This window comes from Chiloscyllium plagiosum, chromosome 25, assembly GCF_004010195.1.
Source record: "Chiloscyllium plagiosum isolate BGI_BamShark_2017 chromosome 25, ASM401019v2, whole genome shotgun sequence".
Taxonomy (NCBI): Eukaryota; Metazoa; Chordata; class Chondrichthyes; order Orectolobiformes; family Hemiscylliidae; genus Chiloscyllium; species Chiloscyllium plagiosum.
In genome coordinates, this window is record NC_057734.1 from 15,209,125 (window position 1) to 15,222,544 (window position 13,420).

Here is a 13,420-nt window from a genome sequence, read left to right on the forward strand (position 1 = left end):
ATCCTCCAACCATGGCAACATCCTTGTAAATCTTTTCTGAACCCTTTCAAGTTTCAAAACATCTTTCCGATAGGAAGGAGACCAGAATTGCATGCAATATTCCAACAGTGGCCTAACCAATGTCCTGTACAGCCGCAACATGACCTCCCAACTCCTGTACTCAATACTCTGACCAAATTATGGGGTCATTTTTCTGTAATTCAAAGTATAATTGGTTTCTGAAATAATGTTTAGTCAGTGTTGGTTTTAGTTGCTTCCACTTGGTAAAACTGATGTCTTGGGGTACTTTCCATCAACATCTTCCTCTAGTCACTGATTCCATTATTATCTTTATCTGTTCTCTTAGGTGGAATCAGATTTAATACAACCTCTGTGTCCCAATCAAACCAAAGCTGAATTCTGACCCTGACATTCCCTCAATCCTAAATGGTGTAACATCATCTGATTTAAATCCTGCCTCTGGCTATCTGGTGAATAAACCCTCATCCCTAACCTGTTCCCCTTTTCACCTTCAGATCCAATTTCTCACCTAACTGACCGCTATCCTTCACCCTTTGATAGTCAACAACAAACACATTGACTTAGATACCATTTACCATCCCCTGAGAAAAAGAACAAGAAATAGCATCACTACAGGAAAAGACATCATCACAGGAACCAAAGGAAACCTAAACATATAAATAAAAGGCAGTGCTTCACCGGAGGCTCACTGATGATGTTACCTAGTATGGTGCCGAAACATCTGAAAATGAACCTTCTAGCTCACCAAGCAAACTTACATCCAGAACATCAACCTGAGCTACAAATCTTCTCAAAATTCTTAACAATCCCTTCCTGACTCCCCCAAAGTGCCCTCACTTTTGCTTTCAGCTGCCTAGACCCCATACTCTTGAATGTCTTCCTTCACTCTTGCACCTCCCCTCCTTTAAGACTTTTCTTGAAGGCTACCTTTCACCAAGCCTTGGTCCTGCTTCCAAACATCCCTAACAATAATGACACAGTTACCATTTGTATCTTAATTACTCCGCTGTGAAGTGTGCTGGCTGATATTTCTGTATTGGCTGAGAGATAATGCTACTGTTGTAATATTGTGTAGATATTGCTGTGTTTTAGAGGCAGTAACAATCTGTCTCCCTGCTCTAGGTAACCTCGGAGAGAATGCAGGGGCAGCTGCTCCTAGTGTTTGCTAAGTACTATCTCCTTCCAAATCTCCAGGACATCCAAACCGACTGCACCAGAACTGGCCTGGGTGGATACTGGGTAAGCCTCAAAATTGTGTCACAAAATAATGCTGCATTTGAAAGAATTGCCTGATCCTTTCCTGCATCAAGTCAGAACCAACATCAGCTAAACACGATCAGTCAGGTTAAAGATGGCATTGTCATAATCATTTGCCACAGTTGCTGCCTGTGCTCCCTGATTTATCGTCTTGTACCTGAGAGTGCTGGAAAACAGCTTCACTGATGTTTGCTGTGCCTTGCCTAAATGATTGGCCATCACATATGAGTCTAAACAGTCAGAGTGAGCAAACAATTTTGCCCAGAGAGTATCACAGCCAAGCTTTCCTCCAGTTTGTAGAGGAAGGTATTTCAGGGCTGCACAGGAGGATAAAGTTCTGGCTTATTTCACCTTCTGCAGAACCTATTGGTCCTGAGGCCAATGTCACACCATCAAACAAGTCAGCACAGACTAGTGATTAAACCTTTCCTAGTATAACCCAGACTGCATTGATCAACTGACCTGGGAGGTCTGGTCTGGGAACTAGATTTTAATACTAAATCTGAATCCATTACTAACTTGCAATCAGAGGCAGGTTATTGGCTCATAATCCTGCTCATGCCGAAAATTGTGAAAAACAGAAAATGTAGGAAAAAGCTTAGCAGGTCAGGCAGCATCTGTGGATTGAGGAAAATAAACATTTCAGGTCTGAGACCTTTCATCAGAACATGAGATCCATTTCATTATGTAGTGTGATTTTAGCATGCATCCTAATTATCACTGCACCATCACTAGTTCTCAGAAAATGATCGCAGCCCCCAATGAGAAAAAAAGTTAAAGCAGCACGAGAAAACACAAGGATCTCTTCCATTTTTGATATCAGTTGTGATGGGAGATTAAACGATGTTGCAGCAAGTGGAAGTTGCTTCAGAACTTTCCTTGAAATTGCTGTTCTGTGATTATTCCAGTCCAGTTACATAACCAATCATAGTTTGTTGTTTTTTTTTTAGTGCATTCAGTCAGAAGCAACTCATTATGTTGTTCGTTCACATCCTGCCCACATTGTTCTATTGTTGTTTGAGATCAGAATCAGCTTATTAATCCAGGGCCCCTGAATATGAACCCATTCTCTAATTACTGTCTGTAGATGGTTAATTTATTCTGTGAGGCATACTTGACAACACCATGCTGTTCACACCACTCTTGCTGAGTGGGAAGTGACATGAAGACAGCATGTTTGCCTGCATTGGTTTGACAGTGTATATGTATATGTATATGTATATGTGTGCATGCAGAGCTCAATTTTATTCTGAGATTGAGCTGGTGCAGAAGGTGAAAAGTCATCCTTCACTCCATGACATGGCATTTACCACTTCATAACTCTCAGTGCGCCACATTGTGCATCACTGTGTGTGAAGAGGTTGCCTGTATATAAACATATTTTCAGATGGATTCCATTTTTTATACAACATTGGTCATTCAACTGAGGGTAGAGTGCAGCATGCCTTCTGCCTAAACACCTGAAGGCCTGAATCCAGTTTTTGGACTTTGACTGAGGGCCATTTCCAGCCTACCCTAAAAGTTCTCCCTTAGCAATACGATGTGACAGAGCTCATGAGCTCACAGTTACTGAGAGCTGGCATTGGCTCCACTGAGGACCTTCTGATAGCCCCAAACTTGTTAGAGATCAAAGGTTATCAATCCCAGATGGCACTGGTGAGTAAGATTGAAAAATAGGAACAAGGAGTAGGAGTTGGCCATTCAGTCCTTCAAGCCTTTTCCCCATTCAATCTGATCTTTGCTGATCATCCAACTCAGGACCCTGTTCTCACTTTCTCCCCGCACCCTTTGTTCCCTTTAGCCCCAAGAGTTTAGATATTTGTTATGATTAATATTCAGTTTGTTAGGGCCCTCTACTTACCCAACCCCAACAACACTTAGTGATTCAGGATGGGCCCCACATGTTAGAGCTGCCATTGGTTGGAAATCCAATCCAGCTGAACCTCCAGAGGGAAAGCAGGATGCAGCATTGAGACGTTGTGTGCACACATGTGAGTGGCCCAGTCCAGTGGCTCCATGCTATGATGCAGTGACACAATGGCCGCATGAATGACCAGCGCTTTTCTCGTTATATTGTAACAGGGGAACAAAGGAGGAGTCAGCGCCAGGCTGTCTCTATGCGGTCACATGATTTGTTTCCTCAACTGTCATTTGCCAGCTCACATGGAGAACTCCGAACAGAGAATGGACAATTTTGAGAGTATCCTCCAGCTGCAGCAGTTCAATGGCCCTGCTGCCAATGGAGTCCTTGACCATGAGTAAGTGTCAACATCACTCCTCATGGAAAATTCTTATCGTAGCCTTTCGGGTGGAGAGTAAGGGACTTGGATGGGGGAGACAGGGTTTAATATACAGTTTGAAGGTGACGCCTGACCTAGTCATAGAGCCATAGAGATGTACAGATCGGAAAAAGACCCTTTGGTCCAATTTGTCCATGCTGACCAGATATCTTAACTAATCTAGTCCCATTTGCCAGCACCCAGTCCATATCCCTCCAAACCCTTCCTATTCATATACCCATCCAGATGCCTTTTGGATGTTGTAATTCTACCAGCATCCACCACTTCCTCTGGCAGCTCATACCATACATGTACCACTCTCTGCATGAAAAAATTGCCCCTAAGGACCAGTTTGAATCTTTCCCCTCTCACCTTAAACCTATGTTTTGGTTTCTCCCACCACAGGGAAAATACCTTATCTATTTAACCTATCCATGCCTCCCATGATATTATAAATCTCTGTAAGGTCACCTCTCAGCCTCCAACACTCCACCTGTTGGGTTGAAAAGCCTCCCTCTGTTATTGTTATTAAATTCCCTACAGTATTGAACAGGCCCTTCAGCCCAACAAATCCCTCCAAACTGTAACCCACCCAGACCCATTCCCCTACATTTACCCCTGACTAATGTATGTAACACCATGGGCAATTTAGCACAACTAATTCACCAGAACTGCACATCTTTGGATTGTGGGAGGAAACCAGAGCACCCACACAGACACAGGGAGAATGTGCAAACTCCACATAGACAGTCACCCAAGGCAGGAATCAAACCCAGGTCCCTGGCACTGTGAGGCAGCAATGCTAACCACTGAGCCACCCCTGTGGTTTGTTATCCCGCTCTGTGCTTTGCTATTCTATGAGTCTACATGAACAAGGTGAAGACTTTGACTGAGATTTCAAAGCCAGAGAAGAATGAAGGCTGGAAGTCTTGATACTTATTGAGTGCCAGGATAAGGATATTTGCTGAGGACACGTGTAGGTTGAGGAGTTTTGAAAAGATGAAGGTAACATTGAAGAAAGTGACAGGGATAAGGTGAGATAAAGTTGAGATGCAACTAGACAATATGGCTGAAAATTTTGAAATTCAGAAAAGTATCGAAGAAAATTTGATTTGGGTTAAGGGTTGAAGTTATTTGGAAGCTCTGATGAATCATCATAGTTGTTGTCATGTTTTGATGCAGCGTTGTCTTCTGGTTTGGTGACCTGAATTTTCGAATCGAACAATATGACATCCGTTTTGTGAAAAGTGCCATTGAGAAGAATAAATTGGGCATTCTGTGGGAGAAGGACCAGGTAGGATCAATGAAACAAAAACACTTTATGGGAATCTTCAACCCAGCATTGTTGTCTAACTCATCGAAATAATCAGCCTCACAAAACTGGACAGAAACATTGTGGGTCCAGTGTTCAGGAAGCTTGGGGCCCAATCGCCAGGAGATGGGTGATGTAGTGATGATGTTACTGGATTAGTAATCAGTAATTAGATCGAGTGATCTTGAATGCTCTGCTGACAGAAATTCAAATTCCATCACAGCATCCAGAGAATAAAATGGCAGATTTGGCAATATTGCACCAGATTGTCACAGAAACCTATCTGGTTCAGTAATACCCGATAGTGAAGGAAATCTGTTGTCTTTGCCCAATCCAGCTACACCAATGTGATTGACCCTTGACCACCATCTAATTAGATTAGATTACATTACATTACATTACAGTGTGGAAACAGGCCCTTCGGCCCAACAAGTCCACACCGACCCGCCGAAGCGCAACCCACCCATACCCCTACATTTACCCCTTACCTAACACTACGAGCAATTTAGCATGGCCAATTCACCTGACCTGCACATCTTTTGGACTGTGGGAGGAAACCGGAGCACCCGGAGGAAACCCATGCAGACATGGGGAGAACGTGCAAACTCCACACAGACAGTCGCCTGAGGCGGGAATTGAACCCAGGTCTCCGGCGCTGTGAGGCAGCAGTGCTAACCACTGTGCCACCGTGCCGCCCATCTGAACTGACCTCGTCAGCCACTCCCTGTAGGTGGGTTCACCATCAGCTGTTCAAGATCAGTTAGGACTGGGCAGTAAATCTGGGCCAGGCTGGCGACTGTCACATCCCAAGATTAACTAAAAAAAAACTTGTTGCCGACTTTTCACCTCAAGGTCATAGATTTCTCTCCAGCCCTGGTTACAAGCACGTACTCTCCAATTGGTTGTCTTTGGCAATCTCATGGAGAGAAGCCAGCCAACTGGAAAATGTCATACTGCTGGCTGGGACAGTGAGTGGGAGTCATATTCTGTGGTTGTGAAAGAATCTCACCTAGGATGTGAAAGAATCTGATCTAGGATGTAAGAAAATGAAACAACATTTAATTTCTTACCAAAATTTACTTGAAATCTTTTGGAATTTAAAATTGAAGCATGCCTCAATTAATTCATTAGCTCAGCAGGGGAATACAAGATAATGGTTATCACTGGAGACCTGAGTCACCTTTTCTGCTCATTCAAGCAGTGGAACATTTTTGTGTACTGATTGTAGGACGTATGTTTCATAAATAGACTACAGAACATCAGCAACCACTTATTACTGTGGCTGTGGTGGGGGGGCTTTGAGCCTCCCAGAATGGGAGATAGTAGTTACAGCTGAGATGGACAAAGAGTTAACACAAGCTCTGCACAATCTGTCCTCTCTGTGTTCTTGGACTACTTTTACCTCAGTGGAATCTATCACGGATGTCGAGTTGTCCATTTTGTCATTGCCCAAGGAAAAAGGCTGTGAAAAGTAGGCAGGTTACCATGACAACAGATTCATTTTGGGAATTGTTAAAATAGAAAATTCAAGTGCCCTCTGGCTGAACATAAAGCTTGAATGAAATAAACAGACTGAAAGAAGAAAACAAATCGTTAAATCAGGAACTGAAAAGAAATAAAACAGCTTTAGCCATTCACAGGTACAACCTTAATTCAAACCCAAGCTTACTTTTCTGATTGCTCTGAGAATGGCATGAAATATTTTTAACATTATCATGGCCTGACATTTTCTTTGTTTCCTGCCCTGATCTGCAGTTCCTGATTCACTCAGGGCAGGATCTTTCTCCAATGGGTGGCCTCACCAAAGCAGCCTTTCTTAATGTGCAAAGAAGGACTTTTTTATTCTGGAATGCAGCATCACTGAATGACATCTTGTCCCTAACTGACTGACATTTCACAATTTCTCTCCTAAATTTATACTTTCAAACGTTTTTACGAACATTTGTAAAGTCCCTGATCATTCCTTCGGCACTTTGACCACACCTGTAACACCCATACTGTTATCCCCGCAGATGCTTGAAATAAATGAGCAGTTTATTTTTTTCAAAGCAACATGGAGAAAGGGCAATCTGTAACAAGATGGGGTCAAGGGGATTGGTTGACTTCATTTCTTATCTGCAAACATACATAATACTGCCAAGCCTGGAGTAGCCTCTTGTCTGGACAGGTTATTAAAATCTAAATGATCTTTTGAAGTATTCCTTGCAGACGACATGAAAAATGCAACCAATCTCTCCTGTAGATTTAACAGCTGCCATTATCCAAATGCCTACAGAGCTGAAACACAATGAAGACAGGCTTAGTGGCTGCAGAATGGATGCAAGGTAAAAGTATTTTATCACAAGGAAGTGCGAATAGCTGAGCTTCAAACTCTGCCATAGTTCAATGCCAATCTATTCTGGGACCATTTATGTGGACAATGGAAGCACCAAGACTATGGTCACCTGACAGAAACCAGCAAATCGAAAGTAGCAGACAGTTTGAGAGCTGCCTCATGTCAGTGAGTGTAGGAGGCCAGGGGATCAGCAAAGAAAGGAACCTACCTAGGACCCTATAATGGACAATGAATGGGTATATGCTTTTGTCTAAATAAAAACCGACAGAACTTCAGATGCTGTAAATTGGAAACAAAAACAGAAATTGCTGGAAAACTGCAACAGGTCTGGCAGCATCTGTGGAGGGAAATTCGATTTAATATTTCATTTTGAGTGACCCTTCCTCAGAATGTTTTTGTTTACAGATTTGCAAATCCCAGCCCAATCTTTGCGGAGCTATAACTTCAACTGGTGCAAAACCAGAAACTGACTGTTGCAAGGAGTAAACCACTGTGACCTCATCAGTTAAAAAACATCCTACCTCCATTTAGTTCCATCAGGCAAAAGAAACAGATATTGACTTTTCTTTTAAAACTTTTGAGTCTGTTTGTGAGAGTCATAATGCTTAAGGGGTTAAAACGTTTCTTTTAAACATGTCTAGTTGCAGTTAGTCAAGAGGGAGACCATCCTACTGTCTATTCCCTATCGATAACACAGTCTGTGTCTGTACTTGAGGAGATAAAGACAGAAAATGAGGAAATATGAGTGGATCTTTGCAATATCTGTAAATGCAGAAACAGAATAAACATTTCAGATAAAATAAACTTTCAAAGCCTAGAGCTCTATTTTGCTCCGGTTCTGATGCAAGTTTTTGACATGAAATATTATTATATATTATTTCATGGGATGCGGGGCTACAGCAAGGCCAGCATTTGTTGCCTATCACTAATTGCCTTGGATAGAGACAAGATGTTAAAAAGACACATTATCCATGTCTAGTGAGAGAAAGTATAGATACAATCAAACTGAAAGAGAAAGTGCACAATTACCTGAGGATTAGTTATGGGTCAGAATATAGAGCAGAATGTAAAAATTAGAAAATAATATTTTTTTAAATATGAGGGAGTATGAGAGAAAGCCAACTAGACATTTAAAATCAGGTAGTAAAAGTTTCTATGTGTCTTTAAAAAGCGAGAAGGAGTAAGTAAATTGAGCATTGGCTGTTTGGACAGTAAGTCTGGGGAATTAGAATTGGGAAATGAGAGAACAATTGATAAATTAAATCAATATTTTATGTCCCTCTTCACTGAAGAGGATACAAATAGGATCCCAAGAATAATTGTAGAACAAGAGCTGAAAGGGGAAGAAGAACCTAAGCAGTCATAATCACCAGAGATAGAGTACTGAGCAAATTATTAGTAAGTTATTAAAACATAATCCCCATTTACTTACAGATGTATTGAACTTTATGAACAATATATTGTCTTTTAAAAACAAGCATACAAACCAAATGTTTGCTGAGGGTATAAATTCAGTGGCTGTCTAAAGTCCCTGTCTGAATGATGCTAAATCCCAATAGAATCATGGAATATCATACCTGAAGAGTGTCAAGGTAACTTTAGATGGTGACACTTCAGAGCAAGAGATGTAATTCAATGTGATGTCCCAGACTGTGGACATGATACAAGTTATAAGAAGGGCTGTTGTGGGAAAAAGACATATTTGTGTTTTACCCTAGCAGGAATATACAAGAAAAATACAAACTACAACCCCTGGCCTCAGTGTGCTAGTGTGCTAGCTTGTGGTCCAAAGTTCCACTGTGCTAAAGGGTGCTCTGAAGGAATACAGCTGAGAACATTCATTTAGACATCTCTGCATGTGCAGGTAAAAACACTGAACTCTCTCTGATTGCTGAAAGCAAGTCAATACAGTCACTGTAAAAGGAAACTGGAAAAATTCCTTTCAGCTAGCTGCAAACAACTCCTCAAATACAAACTTCACCACTGGAATCTTCCAACAAAATGATCGCAATGTTTCACAACTGATTTGTCACAAATAAACTAAAGACCAATTTGTGTATTCCTTTTGTAAACTTTACCTTTCTGGAATCACCTCTCATTTCTTGTCTGAGTGCTTGTCATTATATTTTATATTTTATCATGTTTTAGTAGTAAATTACCTCACTTTTTTATTAACTCAAAAAATGCTTAAATTGGCTTCTTTTGTCAACTTAAATATAAGGCGGGATCTAGGGTTTTGATCATAGAGTCGTAGAGATGCACAACACAGAAACAGATGGTTCAACTCAATGAGGCATTGAAGGAATCATGATATGTTTCCAAGTCAGGATGGTGCATTGCCTGGAGCTGAACTTGCAAGTGGTGGTGTTCTGATGTGTCTGATGCCCTTGTCTTTCTAGATATAGAGAGGTAATGGATTGGGACATACAGTTGAAAGAGGCTTGGCGAGTTGCTGTAGTGCATTCTGTAAGTGCCACGCAATTTCCACAAATGCTATCTGACCCTCTGAGTATTTTCAAATTTTTCAGTTTTTACTCACATTTTGAACTTTCTCGGTATTTCACAGTTGCATCATTTTTCAGTGACAGTTGAGCAATCTTCACCAGTATTGAGTTGCTACTGTAAGAGCTGGGTATCCCCTATTGGCACAGTGAGCACAGGGCATTTATCATTAGCACTGTGGAGACTCTCGATATTGTGGCAACTGTATCCTGTGCCCATTACTGTGGAGGCTCGATGCCAGTATTCTAAAGACTGTATGTTTCATAACATTAGATTGACTTTTGACAAATTATAGAGAATATACTAGAACTATTCAGCAGGTTTGGTAACATCCATTTAGACTCGAAACCCAATGTCATTAGAATGAAAGATAAGTGGTCTCTGATTGCACAGTGACATATGGCTACCTTTTCTGAACTCGATGTAGCCTATTTGGAAGCGTGCGCACACACGAACACACCACACACACTCACGCAGACCCTCTCTCATACACAAGTTCTCTCTCATATGCTCACACACACACACAAACACCCACATCCACACACGCACCCTCTCACAGACTTATACCCCATCATACACACACAGACACATACTCTCTCACAGACACTCACACCTCCATGCACACACACTCACTCAGTCTCCCCTGCGCACGCGCACACACACATAGGTTTGTGGGGTGAATTTGTACTTGAAGAATTACATTTTATTTTGCTCAAAAACAGCATGAATCCATGTAAGATTCTTTAATTCCCAGTTTATAAATAGAATCAGTCTGAACTAACATTGGGACACGGACAGACTTTAACTTCACACCTTCAATATGTTATCTGAGCTGAGATGACACCTAATGTTAAAAGCTATCTTGAGAATGTAACTTTAAAGAAGTTCTAGGATTTACATATGAAGCAACTGAAACTAACATCGTCATTCTAAAAGATGAAAGATTTAAGCTAAATATGTTTAATATTGCATTCCATGACACTGCAATCCTGTTGCTATAAAGTCTGTGTCTTATGATTTTACTCCACAACTACCTGACGAAGAGTCAGCACTTCGAAAGTAGTGATTCCAAATAAACCTGTTGGACTATAACCTGATGTTGTGTGATTTTTAACTTTGTCCACCCCAGTCCAACACTGGCACCTACGAATCATGTTTGGAAACTGTTGGCCTTATTCAGTCTGAACACCATCTGCCACTTTAATGAGGTGGGAGCACCCTCTGTTGGTAGTGTGTATTCCTGTTGACCTAATCTAATGTTTCCGAATTGACATTCATAAGATTAAGAACGAATAACCCGGGTTACCTATTTAGTATATCTGGACATATTTCTTATGTCAAAGTCTTCAGTTATTTTGGATACATTAAATGTGAACAAAGTCTATTATCTAATGCAGTCTCAATTAAATCTCCTTATCCTAAATGCCATACGACAACAGGAAAATCCAAGACATCTTTCACCTTCATTCCCCAGTTTTGTGACATGTTTCACAATGCTGTTAAATGTAGCTATCAATGACAGATATTTGTATCTACTCTTGACATGAACAGGCTTTTTAACTGAAGGGCCCTTAACATCAGCACCACTTTATTTTAAATCATTATTAAAATACATTTTGTATTGATGTTTATCAAATTTGGGAGTGAGAGTGTTGAGAATTGAACATCCTCCCAGCTTTTCAGGCACTGTCAAAATGAAGCCCTTCCTGACAGAGGCAGGGTAAAGCTCACTCTACATTCCCTTAACAATGTGTCTTTGGTTCATCTTCAGGAATGTAATGTGTTTCCACTCTCCCAGCTGTAATGAGTGAGATTGTCACTTTAGTGCTCATTTAGAGGCTGTCTTAATGTGTGCCACCAACTTGATAGAAAGTAGACTGTTATATTCTCAAACTGACTTCACTCAGGATCCTTACTGGGGAGACTATCATCGTATTCACTTGAGCTGGTTCTGGCTATGTATTACTGTGGGACGGACATTATAACTCAGTATAAACCCTCTCATCACAGCCATTTTAAAACGATCAGTAATGTGGAAAGAACGTTTACATTTACACAGCAGCTTTCACAAACTCAGGCACTGGCAAAACATTGTGCAGCCAACTAAGTCATTCTGAACTTTTGGCACTGATGTGATAAAGGAAATGTGTTGGTATAAAAATGACCCATTTAGCCCAACTGGTGCCCGGCAGCCTGCTCCCACTAACTTTATCCAACGCGGTTAATGTATCCTTTAAATTTATACATGGTAAGATCCAACAAACAGCAACTAAATAAACTACCTTCCTTGTCTGTCTTTGCTAATGTTATTTGAGGGACCAAATTTGGTCAGGAGACAGGAAAGATCTCCACACACTTTTCACCTCTTGCCACACACTCCTGCAAAGTGACTGGGACCGTGGTTTACTATCTCGTTGCAGTATCCAGCATTGCTAATAGTGTAGCACTCTCTCAGTGCTGCACTGATGTATCTCCCTAGAGCATGTGCTTGAGCTTTGAAGCTCACAATCCTTAGACTCTGAGGTGTGAATATTGCTGCTGAGACAAGACTGACATCTATTGGTTGATGTTAATATAATTTGTGTGCCTTGTTGCTGCGCTGCTTGTTAACAGTGATACTTGCTTTTTACAGTTGAACATTGCAAAGGCAATTGAGCCAGCACTGAATGGATTTCAGGAAGGACCTCTCAACTTTAGGCCAACGTACAAATATGATGTGGGCACAAACACATTTGACACCAGGTAAGACAGCTTTGGCCTCTGGGATTTCTCAGCTCACTTGGCTGATGACATTTATAGCATTTGTTATTAAGTTCAATCTGCAACAAGCTCCAAGAATGACCAGTGTGTAAATATAATGTGGGCTATTGCTCAGCCATTTCAACTAGCTGCAAACATCTAGCTAATGGGAAACATTCAGCAAACTTCCTGGAGTTGATTATATGTATAAAAATAGAGTAATACATTGTATCCACTGAAAAAAGAATTTATTATGGACTGACAGATATATTTCTATAGTGATTCTCAGTCTTTGCAACCACAAGATAACAAGTTATTGAAGAACATTTGAAGTTAATTATATGAAAGATATTTTTCTCTTTTCATTTTCCCCTGCCTTCCTGCTCTTTCAGAATTCTGTGGTCACCAGTTGCCCTCCAATAAATTCCCAAGGTGTATACCATTCTCTAGATGTCAATGTAGACAATGACCATGAGGAGGCAGTGTTCGATTATTGTTGTGACCCTCTGGGTTAGCTAACTGGAAATCAAGCTGAATCCTTCCTAGAGTCATCACTAACATTAAAACTTTTATTAAAGTACGCAAAGTCTCCATTTTACCTGTCAGGTAGAGTCAGGTTAGCAAAGAACGTTGACCAGGTTTCTGTCCTTAACAAGTCCAGGAAACTTTGCTTTAACCCACACCTTATGAACCGACACTATCGATAAACAAACAAAAATTATACACCTCAAATACTGTGAAGTTTATTGTTTCGCTTGCCCTATAATGGTAGTGTTGTCCCAGTCAAATTCATGTTGCTTGTCGTCTGCGTGTGTGGCTGCTAGGGATAGCTGGTCATGTCGTTTCGTGGCTAGTTGATGTTCATGGATGCGGATCGTTTGCTGTCTTCCTGTTTGTCCTATATAGTGTTTTGTACAAAATCCCATGCAAGGACTATATAGGACAAACAGGAAGACAGCTAACGATCCGCATCCA

General features: G+C 41.0%; 1 protein-coding gene across 4 annotated transcripts in view; it reads left to right on the plus strand.

Moving 5' to 3' along the window:
• inpp5jb (inositol polyphosphate-5-phosphatase Jb) overlaps positions 1-13,420 on the plus strand; it is a 34,526-nt gene that overhangs the window by 1,313 nt on the left and 19,793 nt on the right. For 3 of the 4 annotated variants that reach the window (XR_006315364.1, XM_043715568.1, XM_043715569.1), the window contains exons 2-5: positions 1,144-1,260; positions 3,361-3,536; positions 4,740-4,851; positions 12,339-12,448. Coding sequence is in view for 3 of the 4 variants with exons in the window: in XM_043715568.1 (XP_043571503.1) it covers positions 1,144-1,260; positions 3,361-3,536; positions 4,740-4,851; positions 12,339-12,448 (515 nt within the window). In the remaining variant the exon portion in view is untranslated. The remainder of the gene's footprint in view (positions 1-1,143; positions 1,261-3,360; positions 3,537-4,739; positions 4,852-12,338; positions 12,449-13,420) is intronic. The other variant, XM_043715570.1, reaches the window with a different exon arrangement.